Source organism: Aptenodytes forsteri, unplaced genomic scaffold (assembly GCF_000699145.1).
Source record: "Aptenodytes forsteri isolate BGI_AS27 unplaced genomic scaffold, ASM69914v1 Scaffold55, whole genome shotgun sequence".
Classification (NCBI taxonomy): Eukaryota; Metazoa; Chordata; class Aves; order Sphenisciformes; family Spheniscidae; genus Aptenodytes; species Aptenodytes forsteri.
In genome coordinates, this window is record NW_008796063.1 from 1,313,664 (window position 1) to 1,330,180 (window position 16,517).

Consider the following 16,517-nt stretch of genomic DNA (forward strand, 5'->3'; position numbering starts at 1 on the left):
TTTGCTTGTGTGCGCGGCTTTTGCTTTACCTGTTAAACTGTCTTTATCTCAACCCACGAGTTTTCTCACTTTTACTCTTCTGATTCTCTCCCGCATCCCACCGGGGGCAAGTGAGCGAGCAGCTGTGTGGGGCTTAGCTGCCAGCTAGGGTTAAACCACAACACTGTCATTGTATTTATCATGTCTACTTGTTCTCCCTCACTCCCTAGTACTGTATTTATTTGCTGGTAATAGAGAAAACATCGTATGTTGGAGTGAACTCTGATAACACCTTTTCAGAATTTTAAATAGTTGACATTGTAGCCATGTACCTGTAGTGGGAGTTTAGGATGTGTCTGAAGAAGACTGAGCCACAGGACAGGTCTGTCCCGTCTCATTCCCACTTACAATAAATACTTCAGGGAAAATCTATGCAGACATTGCAATTGATAATGCAACATAAATCGAGGGAAAGAGGGAAAGAGAGTAGGGCCATAACACTAACTCTTTCACAGAACAGTAACAGGATGATTTACCTGTGATTTTTGAAGTACAGGTGATCTGGGATACAGTTTGTTTCGAGTAAGTTTCAGCTCTTACTGTTAAATTTGCCTTGCTATCAATTTTCTAAGTGGTACAAACAGCCAACGAAGTTACCAGCAATATAGCTGGCTTCAAACCTAAGAGGGTGGCAAACAGGCAAGGAAAGTTTTGGGGTAGCAGCAAGCAATCAACTGTTTTTCAAGCAGGGGGAAAAGCCAAAAAGTCACTAGGGAAGGCAACCAAAATAAAATACCAAATAATATCCATTTTCCAACAGCAAAAGGGACTTGCGATCTGCCTTTCCTCAATATGGAGATCCAGAGGACACCAGAGCCTGAACATAGCAGGACTGAGACCGGCAGGAAGGCACAAACAAGAGGTGGCTTTGGAAAATGGCTAAAATCTTCCAAGCTTGAGAAAGAAATGGTTTGCGGATGAGCCTAAGCCTCTTCTCTTTGAAGCGAGGGTGGAGTTGTGGTGAAACTGTTCGAGGTTCATCCACGAGCCCTCCTGGGGTGCCCTTGTTACCGTACTTCTCTTGTACCAGGGCATGGCTCAGTGCCAGAACATTTCACAGGGGACATCTAATATCCACAGAATTTAATTAAATCTAATGATATGCCTGGACATATCTGTAAGCTTAGCTTGTACTAGAATAGCAGTTAAAATATAGTGCTTATCCAAGTTGGATGCTGGTTATCAAGCAAAGACGCAAGAGCTGCAAGGTGTCAGAGAAACTGAAAAGTTGCCTTTCAGTGAGGCAAGGCAGGGGCAGGCGAGCAGTGTGATGGCAAAACCAGGTCCTGCGAGCCAGTTCACAGGAGATGCTAGTAAGTGCAGTTCGCAGTCAGAGAATGCCTCCGAGAAAATAAAGATTTATCTAAAAACAGCCATCAGATCTTCTAGTCACTTTCTGTGTCACAGACTCAGTTACCGAGCACGGTGAGCACAACACGCTCTGCTCCAACCCCAGCTGCTTTCCACCACACTTTCTCAGCTTATTTCTTGACGTTTTCAGGCTGAGAACTGACCGCTTCCCCTGACAGTCCATTCGGAGGTTAGTGAGTCCTGCTGTTAAGACCCTTTGCCTTGCTGCTCAGCTGGACTTGTCTGATTTATGCTGCCAGTTGCTGGTTCTCGTTATGCCTTTCTAGATACACTAAGGAAAATGCCATAAAGGAACTCCAAGCGCTGCCGTTGCAGCCGCTCCGCTGTTCGCCCGCGCTGAATGGGGTTATCAGCCACGGAACAAAGCGATGCTGGGCTGGATTCTCCTCTCAAAATTGCCTGCAAATCCCATACACTTTACCTTGGGGGCACAGAGAAGGTGAATCTTTTGTATTCACGAGAGACACAAGAATTCTGGCCTCTCATGCGCAACAGAAGCCCATTTTACAGTTTGCCTTTAATATTCACATAAAAAGGAAAGACTAGGGTTTTACCAAGTTCTGTATGAAAAAACAACTTTTTAATGATCAAATGTCTGTACTGTATTTACCTCACAGAAAAATTATGAAACTCACTAACGAAACATTCACAGACCAACATGGTTTCTTCAAAGATTTATTTTTAGAGCATGCTTTTCCTCAGAGCAAATCTCCTTGCTGCCTTCGCCCTCAGGGCACATTACTTTTATTTTCTTTGCAATGTTGCCATTAAACACTGCGCACATTTTTTCCTCCGCATTTTTTTCATACTCTGAAATATTTTAACATAGTTAAAATAACTTACAGAAATCAATAAACTCCAAATGCGAGCAACTCTTAACCCGAGCTGCTAATATTCCTCCCCCTTCATTAAGAGGCTCTTTTTCATGGGGCAGAAATGGCATATTGTTAATATCACTAATATACGTTCAGGTACGCAGAGAGGGAGGGATGTCCATCAACTTAGTTGGCTCAGCGTAAACAAAACCTGGATCAAAACTTGGATCCACTTTAATAATAACCCAGCTTGGCTCCGGTCCAGCATCGCAACAGTCTAAAGTTTCCCCCCATCGTTCCGTTTAAAGTCTGGGAAAGCATGTTTAAAAGCAGGCCTCATTTAACTTCAAGTTAATCATCCGCAACCAGCCTAGGCCAATTAGGAAGGCTTAGGGAGATTGGCCACAGTATCTTGAAAAGCAAAAGAAACATTTATTTTACTTCTTGCACCTTTTTGATGTGGACAACGTGCTGAAAGCCAAAAGGAGTTTTAATCAATCCCCAGAAAGCTGTAAGGATCATCCGCCCGAGTTTATTCTGGCAGCCAAGGTGCAGACCTGCCAGGCATGAAATTGTTGGGAGATCCTACACACCATGACATGCGCCTCCCTCACACAACAGCCAGTTGGCTCCCATCTTCAATCTCTTTAATAACCTTAAAGCTCTTAATCTCGGATAGTATCTCACTGAATAAACCAACTGAGGAAAAAAAACCCTGATTGTCAAAGATTCAGATAAATCAGCCCAAGTCAGTGCTGGGGCAGGTTCTTTAGCATGCTAATTCCTGCTTATACCAGCTCTACCTGCAAATAAGGCTCTAAACAAACTATTTCTACTACAAGGGGAGGGTAATTATACTGACAAAGGCACCTCTGTGTCGGGTTGGGCAGAAGGAGCCGGCAGGTCTGGGAGACGCAGGCTTAACCTAGTCTCCTGCAGTGAATGCACATTGTCTAGTGCAGGGGGAAAAATGCCAGACTGGGGGGACCTAGCAGCATTCAAGACAACAGTGGTGCACCTTGTCTGAGAGGGTTATTTAATGCTCCTGGCACCTGTACTTACAGCCACCCCCTCTTTTTCTCCTTTACAGGTTCAGAATTTATTTGGCATGTATAATTGTTATTTTGATCCTATAGCTACAAACAATAGGCAGCATGTCATTTCTTGATCATTTTGCATTCTTCTTGGGTTTTGCTACAGACTTAACCCTTTGGAATCAGAGCCCTAACAGCACCTAACAGGTTTTGTAATAGTCAGTCAAATATAACTGGCATTTGCTTTCAAGGGCTGTAATTTCTTCTACTGTAAAATGACATTGCCTTAAAAGCTGCTACAGGTTTTTATTCAGATATATTTATACCAACCAAAATATGAAACTGATTTAGCACATCGTTAGAGGAATAAAATGCTAATTTCAAATGCTGTGCCAGCAATTCAGATTCAGTTTGCAGACAAAAATTATAGCACTTCTTAGTTGGAAGGGCTTTTTTCTGGTTATTTTCAAAGAAAATTTCTGAAGAGCAGGTTCTCACACATGAGAACACAGTCACAAATAGGCACGGTGGAGGCAAATTAATGTAACTCAAAACTTTTACTACTCTGTTTCGTATGTTTATCATCCTGCTGTAAACCCACAACGTCAAGAGGTGAAATACCTCAGCTGTTATCAAAGAGACCAGGTGGGAGCTTGGTACACATCCTGTCACCTGAGATTACACTTTCCAGGTCAACACACCAGAAGCCTGTTTATGAAGTCGTCAAAAAAAAATGAAGAGACTTTTGGAAGCTTTTCTGACTAGTTTTGGAAATGTAAACTGTGTTGGTGATATCAGCCAAAGCACAAATCTGAGCTAAATACCTTCTAGTAATTGTAATCGTAAACATTACCACAACCAACGTATCCTTTCCTCAAAGAATCATTTACTACCGCATTATTTACCGTCTTCTTGGGATCACAGAGTAACTTTGTTGTGCAAAATTATGGAGTGGCACTGTCTATTATGCTGCAAAGCACTATTCAGAATGATTACTTATAAAAAGAGTAATATTTTATGAAACATTTTATGGCAGATATTATATGGATATGAATTTCTATGATGTACAAAATAAGTAGGTGTACTTACAATGTGTATTTACATAAGCGCTTTAAAGATGTCTTTTGAAACCAATAGAATATAAATTCAACTGACTTTAACGGGACTTTATGCATATTACTGTGTGAGACAGGCAGAAGACAGAAAATGTATTAGCTAATCTTGTACAATTACTTCAATATTCAACTGTGACCAGAAATTAAATAAAATCTATTAAAAATATTGAAAACCAGACATGTATCCTTTCCCATTTCTGCCAACATAAATGACATTTTGCATTAGGTTAAATGATATTTTCCCTGACTGGGATATGTTGTGTCTATATTTTTAAGAATAGCTGTCATCTACAGAACATCTGTAGCTAAAGAAGAATTTACTAGTCATAAGCTTCCATGCCCTGGTGCTTTCACAGCAACAATTACTGGCAGAAAGAAGACAAACAGAGGAAACAAATTCCTTCTGCAAAAGCGCTGTTATATGCCTCCCCAAAGGAGCAGCTGGGTTTTGAGAAGTACAATGTTTTAAAATACTTATTTACACAAGTAGTTCAGGATTTTAGACAAAGGCAGAAAAAATATTTGTTTTCTAGCTTTAAAGGACTACAGGGCTTCAACCCAGCAGTTAGCTTAACAAGCTGTATGTGTCAAATCTTTTTATTGCTGGAATTAACATGCATTTTATTTCTAAGATGCATATCATTACAGAATTGCTAGTATCTGAACACCCAGTGAAGGCGCAATGAGTCTGGGAGGAAGCTTTGACTTTAAATTATTGTACTTATTATGATGGACAATTAGTTGAAGTGAAAAAAAAGGTCTCTTCTTCCAGACTTACCGGTCTTTAGTCCTTTGGTGGGGAAGGAAGAGAAGGAGAGGAGATCTAAATTATCTGACCTGGACCTCTATGCACCGTGATAGCAATTTCCCCCCAAATAAAAACTTTTAGAGTTACAAAGGTACACCAAGATAATACTGATCTTCAAGGACAGTCTCCTCAAAGCACTAGGATGGTCCATTCCGCTGTGCAGAAGGCCGAGCAACCATGTCAGAAGGCCAGCATGGATGAACAGGGAACTCATGATTGAGCTCAAATGCAGAAAGTAAAAAGGAAGCAGAGGTGGGTATGGGCTATCCAGGAGAAGTACAGAACCACTGCTTGGGCATGCAGCAATTGAGTCAGAAAAGCCAAGGGTCACCTAGAGTTGGATCTAGTAAGGAATGTGAAGGGAGAGTAAAAGGGGCTTCTGTAAGAACATCAGCAGCAAAAGGACAACTAAATAAATTGTGAGGCTGTTGCTCAATGGAGGCAGGAAACCTAGTGACAAAGTACATGGAAAAGGCAGAGAAAATACTTTTGCCTTGCTTTTTACTAGTAAAATCTGCCCTAAGGCCTCTCAGCTCCATGAGCTTACCAGAAAAGTCTGCAGGAGCACAGCATTACCTACAGACAGAGCACTTAAGCCATCTGCACATACACAATCCATGAGACCAGAAGAGATACCTCCAATGGTGCCGAGATAGCTGGCTGATGTCGTTGTGAGGCTGTTATTACCTTCAAAAGGTCAAGTCAGTCAAGGGGGTTCTGATGGCTGGAAAAAGACAAACATCACACTCATCTTGAAGAAGAGCAAGAGGGAAGATCTGGGAAACTACAAGCTGTTTGGGCACACCTCTGTCCCTGGGAGGTTTATGGAGCAAATGCTCCTGGAAGCCATTTCCAAGCATATGAAGGGCAAGAGAGAGATTGGGAACAACCAATATGGATTTACCAAATCATGGCTGACCAACCTGTTTGCCAGACCTGTGGATGAGGGGACAGCAATGGATGTTGTACACCTTGACTATGAGCAAGGCTTTTGAGATGGTCTGCCATAGTATCTTCATGGCTAAATCAGTGGAACATGAGCTGTACTCTCAGCAGATCAGTGGATGATACTGAATCGGGGGAGTAGCTAGCGTGCTATAGGGCAAGGCTGCTATTCAGAGAGACCTTCACAGGATGGAGAAATAGGCTGACATGAACATCATGAAGTTCAACTCAGCAAATGCAAAGTCCTGCATCTGGATTGGAATAGCCCTATGCAGCAGTACAGGCTGAAGCTGAGTGGCCAGAAAGCAGCTTTGGAGAAAAAGTTTGGAGGGTACTGGTGGCCAAGTTGAGTATGGGTCAGCAATGCCTCTTTGCAGTGAAGACAGCCAGCCACACCCTGCGTTGTAGTAGCAAGGGTGCAAGGGAAGTGATTATTCCCCTTCACTCAGTACTGGTGAGACCGCATCAGGAGTCCTGTGTCCAGTTCTGGTCTCTCCAGTGCAAGAAAGACAGTGCCACACTGGAGTGAGTCCAGTGCAGGGCCACCAAGTCAGTTGGGTAGCCCATGGTGTATGAGGAGAGGCCGAGGGAACTCAGTGTGCTCAACTCTGAGAAGACCAGGCTAGGGGGAGACCTTATTGCTCTCTTCAGCTACTTAAAGGGAGGGTGCAGGGAAGACAACTCTTCTTGGAGGTGCACAGTGGAAGGATTAGAGGCAATGGACAGAAGCTGGAACATGACCAATTCCAATCAGGCATTAGAAAAAGGGTGAGGGTTTTTTGGTTTTGTTTGTTTGTTTTAAACCATGAAGGTGGTCAAATACTGGGTTGGGTTGCCCTCATGACCTCCAGACTGGCTTTCAACACAAATTATTCTGATTCTAACATCACGTCTGCAAGCAGAGCTGAGCACAGAGCAGAGATCTCGGCAGAGTACTACTGTGAATTGTTTTGTGTCACTAGCACAGTAGAGCACCACGTTAACATGCCAATGAATGACCCAAAAGAATATTAATCTAACTAATACAGAAGGGCATCAAAACTATGCAACCCAGCTTCTCGGTGATCCTCAAATGGCTATTCATTTGGACTAGAATGCTGGGATAATTACGATCATAATCAATACAAGAGCCACTCAGCTGGATGCAAAAAGGGTTTACATAGTGTTTCCTTTGTTAATTTGTTGACATGAGACATAAGATTTATTTGTCTGTGCCTTGGTTTTCTCTGTTAATGCAAGACAGGAACACTGAAATTACCTATATCAGGGGTGTGTGGGCATTTTATTTTAAAGCCCACCGAAAGTGCTCCATAGGTAGAAATTAATACAAAATACAAGAATTCAAACAACAAGCAGTAGATCTTGTTAAGACATGCAGGAATTCGCCTCGTGAAGCTAAGACCGACATACGTAATTCTTCGCATCTGCTGGCTGCAGTTATAATTAATGAAAGTACATTCTTCCTCGCTGACTACTATATGGGACTCTTACAGATTTTCACCCGAATTTCAGCATAGAAGATTCACAGGAACTAAGCAGAGCATGCTGGATTGATCTATGGTGGTAAGAACAGCTTTCAAGATGATTTCTTTCTGAACTGGGAAAAGAGAATTTTCACTGCAGTCCTTGCAATGTGGTAAACGAAACAGCGCCAAAGCGGAGCAAGAGAAACAGAAAAGCCAGTGTGCAGCAGACTGGATGACCAGTCCTGATTTAAGAGGCTTATAACTTACAACACAGAAGTAAACTCACATTGAGGAGCAATGGAAACACTTCAGCTCTACTATGAGCTTGCAGACTGACTGGTAATGTTCTCATTCATCACAAAAAACCAACCGCTTAAAAATATCCGTGCTCCTATTTTGAAAAATTATCATTATGGTAATACTAGTTTCAAGTTAACATCATGTCTTCTGGGCTCCATTTTCCTGTTAAATATGTGATATCCCTCCATTTATTCTATCTCTGTAACAAGCCTATTTTCTCCACGGCTGGCAGCACAGACAAATCATTGATCTTTGCTCTCCATGGATTTCACTAGCCAACAGTTAGGTTGAGGGAATCCCTTTTCTTCCCATCTCAAAGCAAGACCTTTAAGGAAATTCTGTAAGCAACAGAGGATCCTGTCCCTCTGTACAGCTTCTTGTACCATCCTGCTCACTTGGCCTCAGCTAGACAGTGGCCATCTTCACCTCTTCCAGGGATGCAGACCTACAGGCACTTGATATCCATTAATCCAGACATCAGAAGTGAATTATTTGGGTGGTCAGTGGTGCAAACTGCTGTAGAAAACTGCAGTCAACCCTTCTTAGAGCAGTTTTACAAGAATTTCTAACAAGTCGAGTGGAAGAGGAGGAACATTATGGTCTTCAACCAAAACTGATGGAGTAGTTAATTTTTGTTGGTTTTGCTTTCTTTCGGCCACAAAAGAAAAAAAAAACAACAGAAAATAAATTCAGGCCATACCAAACAGAAAAAAAATGAAAACAAAAAATTTTGTTATCAACTATGAAATAAAATATTACATTTAAATTTTGAATTGTTAAACAACTTTTTAAAGAAAACTTACGAAAAAAAAAGACATCCATTTATTTCAAATGAAAATTCCTGACAGAAAAAGTCTAGAATTTTGCTTTCAACACTTGCAAAAGAAAGTTAATCAGTTGGTCCTAAATCATGGCTAAGACAGACCAGTGTTCAAACAGCTGGAATACTTACCTGAAGGCACATTAAGCCTATAAACAAACTCCAAGATTCACAAATAAAACTGTTTTCTAAAACAAGTATCTATTCTTGTTCTTCTGCAGCAGTATGTATGGAGTCTTACTTAGATCTACTAAAATAAGCACATTCAGGGCTTGAGATACAAGCCTTGTGTCTTGGAGACACAAAAGAGAAAGCTAAAGCAAAGACTTAAGATGCAAATGAGTTGTTCATGTTATGAGTGAACAGCATGAAAAGTACTGAGATAGACACAAAATCCTCATTCCTGTTTTATAATTTTAAAGCTAATTTGACTCGTTAAGAGTACAAGCATTCCAAATGTACCAAGATATTTCAGTTATCATTTAGTAGAACATTTATTATTATTTGATGTTCACTTGGTCCTTATACTCACTAAATTAATTTATGAGAAGCACCACCAGAGAAGGTAGCAACTACCAAATCTAGTCTCGTCTGAAATTCATTTTAGACCATTGAGGTCTCTGGGTAGCATTTACTGGGGCTGGTCACTTTGATGCAATGAGTTATTAATCCCTGCCTGGCCTCACCAGCACTGCCAGCTTTAGCACAAGCATTCAGAAGACTGCTTTTGCCTCTAACACTGCTGTTCCACAAGCACCTCAAGGCAGTATAAAACTCCTCTGATACAGACTGAATAGCCATGAAGCTATTCCTCCCTTTGCCTGGGTACAAGCATTCTGAGGAGCTACAGAGTGAGCTGGTCTGGGTGCGAAATAAACGAAGACGTAAGGAGGAGGAGGCTTTACTTTTAATGAGTTTCCTGTTCCAGATCATTATGTGGCTGCACCAACACTTTTGCTGGCATACGGGAGAGGGGGCAGATAGGATTGCCTTTTTTTTTTTGGCTATAGTGCCAAAGTGTTTGGTGGACAACAGCATAAACCTGCCCAATGACAGAGCTAGCCGTGACTAAGGGTGCACTTGGACATAAGACTTCTGGTGTGGCCTGCGCTCTGTTGGGTGGACGACTGTGATTGCCAGGTTAAATTCTCTAGTTTTGTCAAATCAGTCAAGTTTTTGTAGGCAATGAATCCAAATTGGACATACAAAAGGACATGAACTCAAGGAGCGGAGTGGAGGGGTGGAGAGAGACAGAAACAGAGACAACAGAAGAGTAGAAACAAAACAAAACCCTTCTGTGGCTTTTTTTGTGGAGGTACATGGGCTTAATGAATGAACCAACGAAACTGTGTAGCTTGTGATTAAGTAACTGCCTGTTTCAATGCAACATAGTGCTGTAACCAGCTCCTGTTCAGCCGTATTCCTTACACCAATATTCACCAAGTATCTACTCTAGAAAACAGAAACAATTCGTAATACAACCCAAGACATTAATGCCATTTAAGAATGGAAAAATGTAGCAAATTCTGCTCAGCCACCAAAAGCAGGTATTCAGGAAAAAAAAATCTAAAAAATGCTACCTTTAGTAAACTAGTTCATCCCTCTTTCTCGTTTTATGTTTTATTTTTACTAGTCCAAGTAAAAGTTAGTAGCTGCCCTCCATTCCTGCACAGCCTCAGGGATGCAGACTGTGCATGCAGATCCATGTTTTCAGTTGTAAATGTTGACCTGATCAACACCATAATGCCATTTACTAGGAGTTTACACAATAGCATCAGCTTCAGTCAAACACCTAAAAAATTAGCAACTCAATTTAAAGGGAAAAACAACTCCCCATTAAATCCCATTCAAACCTGCAACTTCTCTCCAGGCCAAAACATACATACATCTACTCGCAGGCAGGCTTCCTCTTTGTAATGTTAACAGAACAATTTAAAAGGATTGGATGCTTAAAAATGGAGATGGAATTTAAATATTGTGGAGGAGGGGGATGGGGCTTATTTGATGGTTTTTGAAGCATCTTCAATTTACAGTTGCACTGCTGTAAATAAGAAACAGAGGAATACTGCCTGCTGCACTGGAAATACTGGGACAAATGGGTAGTGTGAAAGCTTTCTCCCGAAAAGTAGGCTGCAGAATCTGAAGAAACACCACACAGTGCTCTGCAGTACATGGCATTCATTCCAGTTTTTGTTTCAATACTGTGTGTAATGGCTATCTCCAAGTACTCCAAGACCATTCATACTCCCCCATATCTAGTCTCCTTCATCTAAAAGTAGAAGGTAGTATGTTAATCCTTTAAATTATTTGCAGCATGCATTCTATTAGATTCAACAGAAGATGTTTCTAATCCTGCTGCAGTCTAACATTAAACCCAACTTTACTTCTACGTATTTACGTACCTATGTGAGGACAGTAACGTAGAAAGCAGAATTGTAGAGTTTGTAGTACACACCCACAAAAGCAGCTTTTTCTGATATTATTTGTGGCAATGTTCTTCTAAACTAGCAAGGGGAAGTTTGCTTTAGTAGTTTATTTTTATGCTGGGCTCCCACTGTCCCTATTTTTTCACTATTATCGTGTTGCAATTAATTCTCATCACCAGATTACCAATGACATCTGGGAAAGTTGCTGAATCAAACACAGAAGAGCAAAAGCACAGCTCCAAAACTGTAAGCGCTATATCATGAAGCAGATGAAAATAAGTTTATTTTTACACCAGGCAGAACATCAGGATTCACAAACTAATCCTCAATGAACAATACTTAAACCTGCTGAAGTGAGAAAAGAAATCTTAGTAAGATCCACAAGAACCACATGCTCAAAAACACGAGACAGTTTTTCCCTTAGTTAGAAATGCAAAATGAAGATATAATATCACGTAATAAGGAAGAATTTTTTTTAAAGTTCAATTACGTCCACCTATGAAAGTTTCTGAGAACAATGAAATGATGTTTTGATTTGAAATATTCATAATTGACTTTTAATGCATGTATATATTAAAAAAAAACATACCTTGTTCACTTGAGACCTCCAGCCTGAAATTAAAAGTGGAAGGCAGTACATTAACCTGTTACATTTGCAGTGTACGTCCTGCTACATTTTTAATCCTGCTGCAGTCAGTTATGCTATTAGCAGAAGATAAAAAAACCCATACCTTGTAAAGACCAAAGAAGCCTAAGTCCCGTAATACAGTGAGAGCACTAACTCGTGGACCAGTAGTAATTTCTCCAGCCACCTGTAATCGAATCTTGACAATTTCCAGTGGATTGGTAAAGATCACTTGAGAACCTCCAGCCTGAAATTAAAAGTGGAAGGCAGTACATTAACCTGTTACATTATTTGCAGTGTACGTCCTGCTACATTTTTAATCCTGCTGCAGTCAGTTAAGCTATTAGCAGACAAGAGTTTTAGTATTAGTTAATAAACTGCAGCTCACAAGGTAAGAAACCTACCCGCCACGAGATGAGCGGTCAGGGAAAACAGAGGAAGCAGGTCAGCCACTGCAGGACACTGCAGTACATCAGACAGACACTAGCTCAATTCTTGCTGCAAGAATACATTCACCAACACCAATTTATGCAATACTGACAAGCCAAGAACATTGTAAAGCAAGTAATGAAGTGAAAAGAAGAATTAGTAACTAAGTAAAGAAACTGAGATGTGCATGCCAGTACTTAGGAAGTGAAAACATACTATTGAAGAGTAAAAGTCTGGCAGAAGCTTTTTCAATTTTGGCATGAGTTCTTAAAACAAAGAACACATGGATTCCAAAGACCAGAACTGCAGATACCTTTTGCATTTTTAAAACCCCACTGAACTACCAGTTTCAGTGCCATTAAATGCTGTTTGATTCAAGAGTCAGCTCCACATCATTTGTGCACCAGGTAATAAAGAAGGTCTACAGACCGAAGGATTCCATTACTCAAGAACTGCTAAATGTTTTAACATGTCAGTCTCCATTTGTTGGGAAGACATCACTCAACTAATTTTGAAAGTTAGTTTTAAAACACAACAGTGACAAGCATTTTAGACTCCCTGCTAGTTCTAGTAAAGTTCATCTCATTCACAGTATGTACTGCAGGGCATAACCTTTCTGCTACACTGACAGATCCCGAGTTAAAAATTTGAAACAAGAAAAAAAAGGTAACATGAAGGTTACCTAAGTGTATTCAAAAAATACTCATTCAAACTCCATCTGGCCCAAATTCAACAGAGTGTCATTCTAACTTCTGTCAATTTCTTAATTATGTGGCACAACAGCTATGCCCCTCTCTAGGTTCTGAAATCACACAAACTATGCAAAGGGCAACCCTCACCCTCCCCACAACAAAACAAGAACTATTTTTTTCTAGAAGGTAATGACTAAAATGAAATCAGCTGCATTTAAAAGCACTTGCATCTAGCCATGTCTAGTATGTAAACACTATGTGCACATCTTTTTTAAATTATCCAAATGTTAAAAGAATTAATCATAGCTCAGATTAACTATCATTCAAAATAAAAAATATGCACAGTAATATGGTTTAAATAATGTGCTGAAGAAATGGCAAATCGCACGAACAACTATACTTGTCTACCACTTAGACTGAGCGTACACAGTGTGGTTACAAATTAAAGTCTTTACATAACCCCCAAAATATCCCAAATGTTTCCTATTTTGACCAGAAAAAGCATGCTCTTGTGTAACTCAACTGGTTTTGACTTTCAAATTGGCATAATTTAATTTAACTGCTTTTACCAAACCAGAATCCTGGTACATATAAAACTGCTATTCTTGTTGCCGTCAGAAATTAGACTGATAAATTATTTGGCACATACGTTGACTTCAGTTCTGCACTTAACTGAAACCTATTAAGTAAGTAAGCATTCAAAACAAAAAATTGAGACAGTTTCTTTTACTTGTCTACTCATCTTGCAAAGTCTCAAAATAAAAAAAAAATCCTGGAAAGGTCTTTATGGTGAATATGTAATAAACATTTTGGTCTGTGTATTACAAATACAAAGCAATCCCACATGCCATCACACGTATTTTCTTCTTAAAAGGATAAAATCCTAATTGCAGGTGATAATATTCATTTGCAAGTTTGCTATACCACAGCCATCCTCTAAAACACACTACTTAAAAACTCATACCAACTGATCTATATTAGCACAAATAAACTACTTTGTCTCAGTATGATATTCTTGCAGTTAATTGTGCCATGACTCCATGGGAAGTGTTCCTTTAATTTTCACTATGGGAAAACCATATTAAAATTTAAAAGATGACAACAAAATTAAGTTTAATTTTATTATTATTATTATTATGGCACCAAAACACTGAACAATTTAAAAATCTATAAAAATGTTTATAAGTGAATGCCATATTTAAAGAAATCTGATTTTAAAGGAGAATAAAGGCAAATGATTTCTGAATTCAAACTAACGGGAAGTACTTCAGGTGCTAGCACATATAAATGTTTACGTTCGCATGTCCAACCTGGCTGCATCGACACTTGCAGCATTAGATGTTTGTGGCTCTGGGTAAATCACATAAGACTTCCTCTGCTTCAGCTTGCTATTTGAAAAATGGGGATGCTATTGTTTACCCACTTCATACAATCAAGCTCATTGCATTCAAATTTTTAAAGCACTGAGACCTGCATGTTTCTGGCATTACTAAAAAGACTATCGGTTTTGCTGCCCACAAAGGACGTCTGAAGAAAGACATTGGAAATTTCCAATGAAGCCTTTCCACAAAACTGTCTAGGTACTAGTCCAGAACTCCCTGAACAACCTTTGTCATCCTCTAAATTTGATCAAAGATATACTCAAAAAATCAAATGGTGAATAACTGAAAGCGATGAGCCCGACAATACCTGACAAAGGGTCTCAGTAGGAGGGTTTCTACCACCTGCCTGCTTTGCGATGGAGTGGAAGGCCAGTTTATCAACCAGTGCAGAGGCAGCTCTAGTGGTAACAAGTACAGTCGCCTGGTGGGAAGCTTTTATCGCCCTGTTATTTAACCATCTATGCTGGTAACTGCAGCTCCTTACTCTCAAAATGAGGGGAAAGCAAACTGGAGATGGCTACTATACTTTCTAATGAAATGATTTCTTGCTTGCCTAGTATTGGTAACTCCTATTGTGTTATTCATCATCACAGTATGCAAGTGTCTCATAAATATTAATGATATTTCCTCCCAGTGCTCCTGTGAGGAAAGTACAATGACTCCAGTTTTACAAGAAGGGGATTTGAGGTAAAGAGGTTAATTGTATGCCCAGTGTGTGCGTCCCCCTAGCTCAAACACACACAACTTCTAAGAGTCTCCAGATATCCTGATCTCCAAATCAGTAGCCTGAATCACAATAACATGGCTTCTGTCTTCTTTCTGAGTTTTTGCATAGTGAATGCAATGAAAGAAATCTCATTAATCTGTTTTTTTCCAGTCTCTTCAAGGTGCTAGTATAAACTGTTATGGAAAAAACAGACAAAACATGATCAGCACATCGTATCACCCTGCTCATTCATTCTGTTTGGCCAAAAGTTGAAGAACATTGCCTTCTTGTTTGCTAACTTTTGCAGTTGAAAGTGTAGCTCATCTTAAAATTTTAAAATATGCTCCCAAAGGTCAGAATTTGAAAACTATTTTTTTGGCCAGAATAAACACAGTTTAAGCTTAGGTTGCTCAAGCTTAATTATTTCTCCACTAAGTGTCACAAAAATCAACTTTATCAACTGTTTCATACAGATAGTCCCCAGTAATACCATTTTTTCTATACTGAAGTTACAAACTTGAATACCCTCAACTCTGAATTCCTTATCACCTCTTCCAATCCTTTTTTAAAGAAACAAATAATCTGACTGTAAAAGCAAATCTATTACTTTTCAGTTATTATCATAGGATTAAAATAAAACCTGCAATTTTGAGTTATTTATAGGAGTAGATACTTAGAGGTACTGCATAGATAATTATCTGTAAGAGCGCACATTATTCTGAAAGAATTTAACATTCGACCTAATCACAAGCACTTATGGTCTTGTTTGATGTAAAGCAAGAAAATAAAAGGTAAATACCTACGTCATCCAAGAACTCCTCATGCACACACAGCTTGAACTCTGCATGCCTATAAAATGTTCAATGTGCTTTAACACACGAACAGCTAGCTATGCATCCACACATGCGAATTTTTAAAAACAAGCTGGTTTTTTTTTCATTTTTGCAGTTCTTCAACTCTGCACTTGGTATGATATCACCCAACACCTCTCGATGGCAGTATAGTCTTGTGCAGTAATACAGTACTGTCTATCACATGCCTCCTTCTACTTTCCTACTTTACTGAACGGAAGGGAGAAGTAGAAATAGTTGAGGTATTTTTTTTTGTCCATGGGGAAATAAAACCCACTCTTGTAGTGAAAAAAAAATTAGTTTAATAACAACCACTTAACAACACTCCAGTTTAAGAAGTCAGAATGTTTTCTACTTCTTCACGTGTTCAAATCACCTTGTAATAAACTTTACCGGAAAATAAACAGATTTTCACCCCCGTCATTACACTAAGACAAGAAATTCCTGTTCTTTTTAATGTAACTGCATTTTGTGCCCTTATGAGATTAGATAAGAAATGAGCACACCAGACCCAACTCTCCTAGGGCATTCACATCTCCATTTGAAAGGTTCGGTGTAGGTTCTGAAGAGAATACAGCTTGCAATTCAGGAAGAAAATTCTGTGTTTTCCATCCCAGAAGAAAGTACTAGATTCTTTTCCTTTCATTGCTACTGACCATCAACTGTTCTTGTGCCTCTAATTAACCTTATTAC

General features: G+C 39.6%; 1 protein-coding gene across 1 annotated transcript in view; it reads right to left on the reverse strand.

Moving 5' to 3' along the window:
- The window catches only part of SLC25A13 (solute carrier family 25 member 13), an 82,303-nt gene that overhangs the window by 7,040 nt on the left and 58,746 nt on the right, over window positions 1–16,517 (reverse strand). Inside the window, exon 13 of the mRNA XM_009286349.1 lies at window positions 11,871–12,011. Coding sequence (XP_009284624.1) covers window positions 11,871–12,011 — 141 coding nt within the window. The remainder of the gene's footprint in view (window positions 1–11,870; window positions 12,012–16,517) is intronic.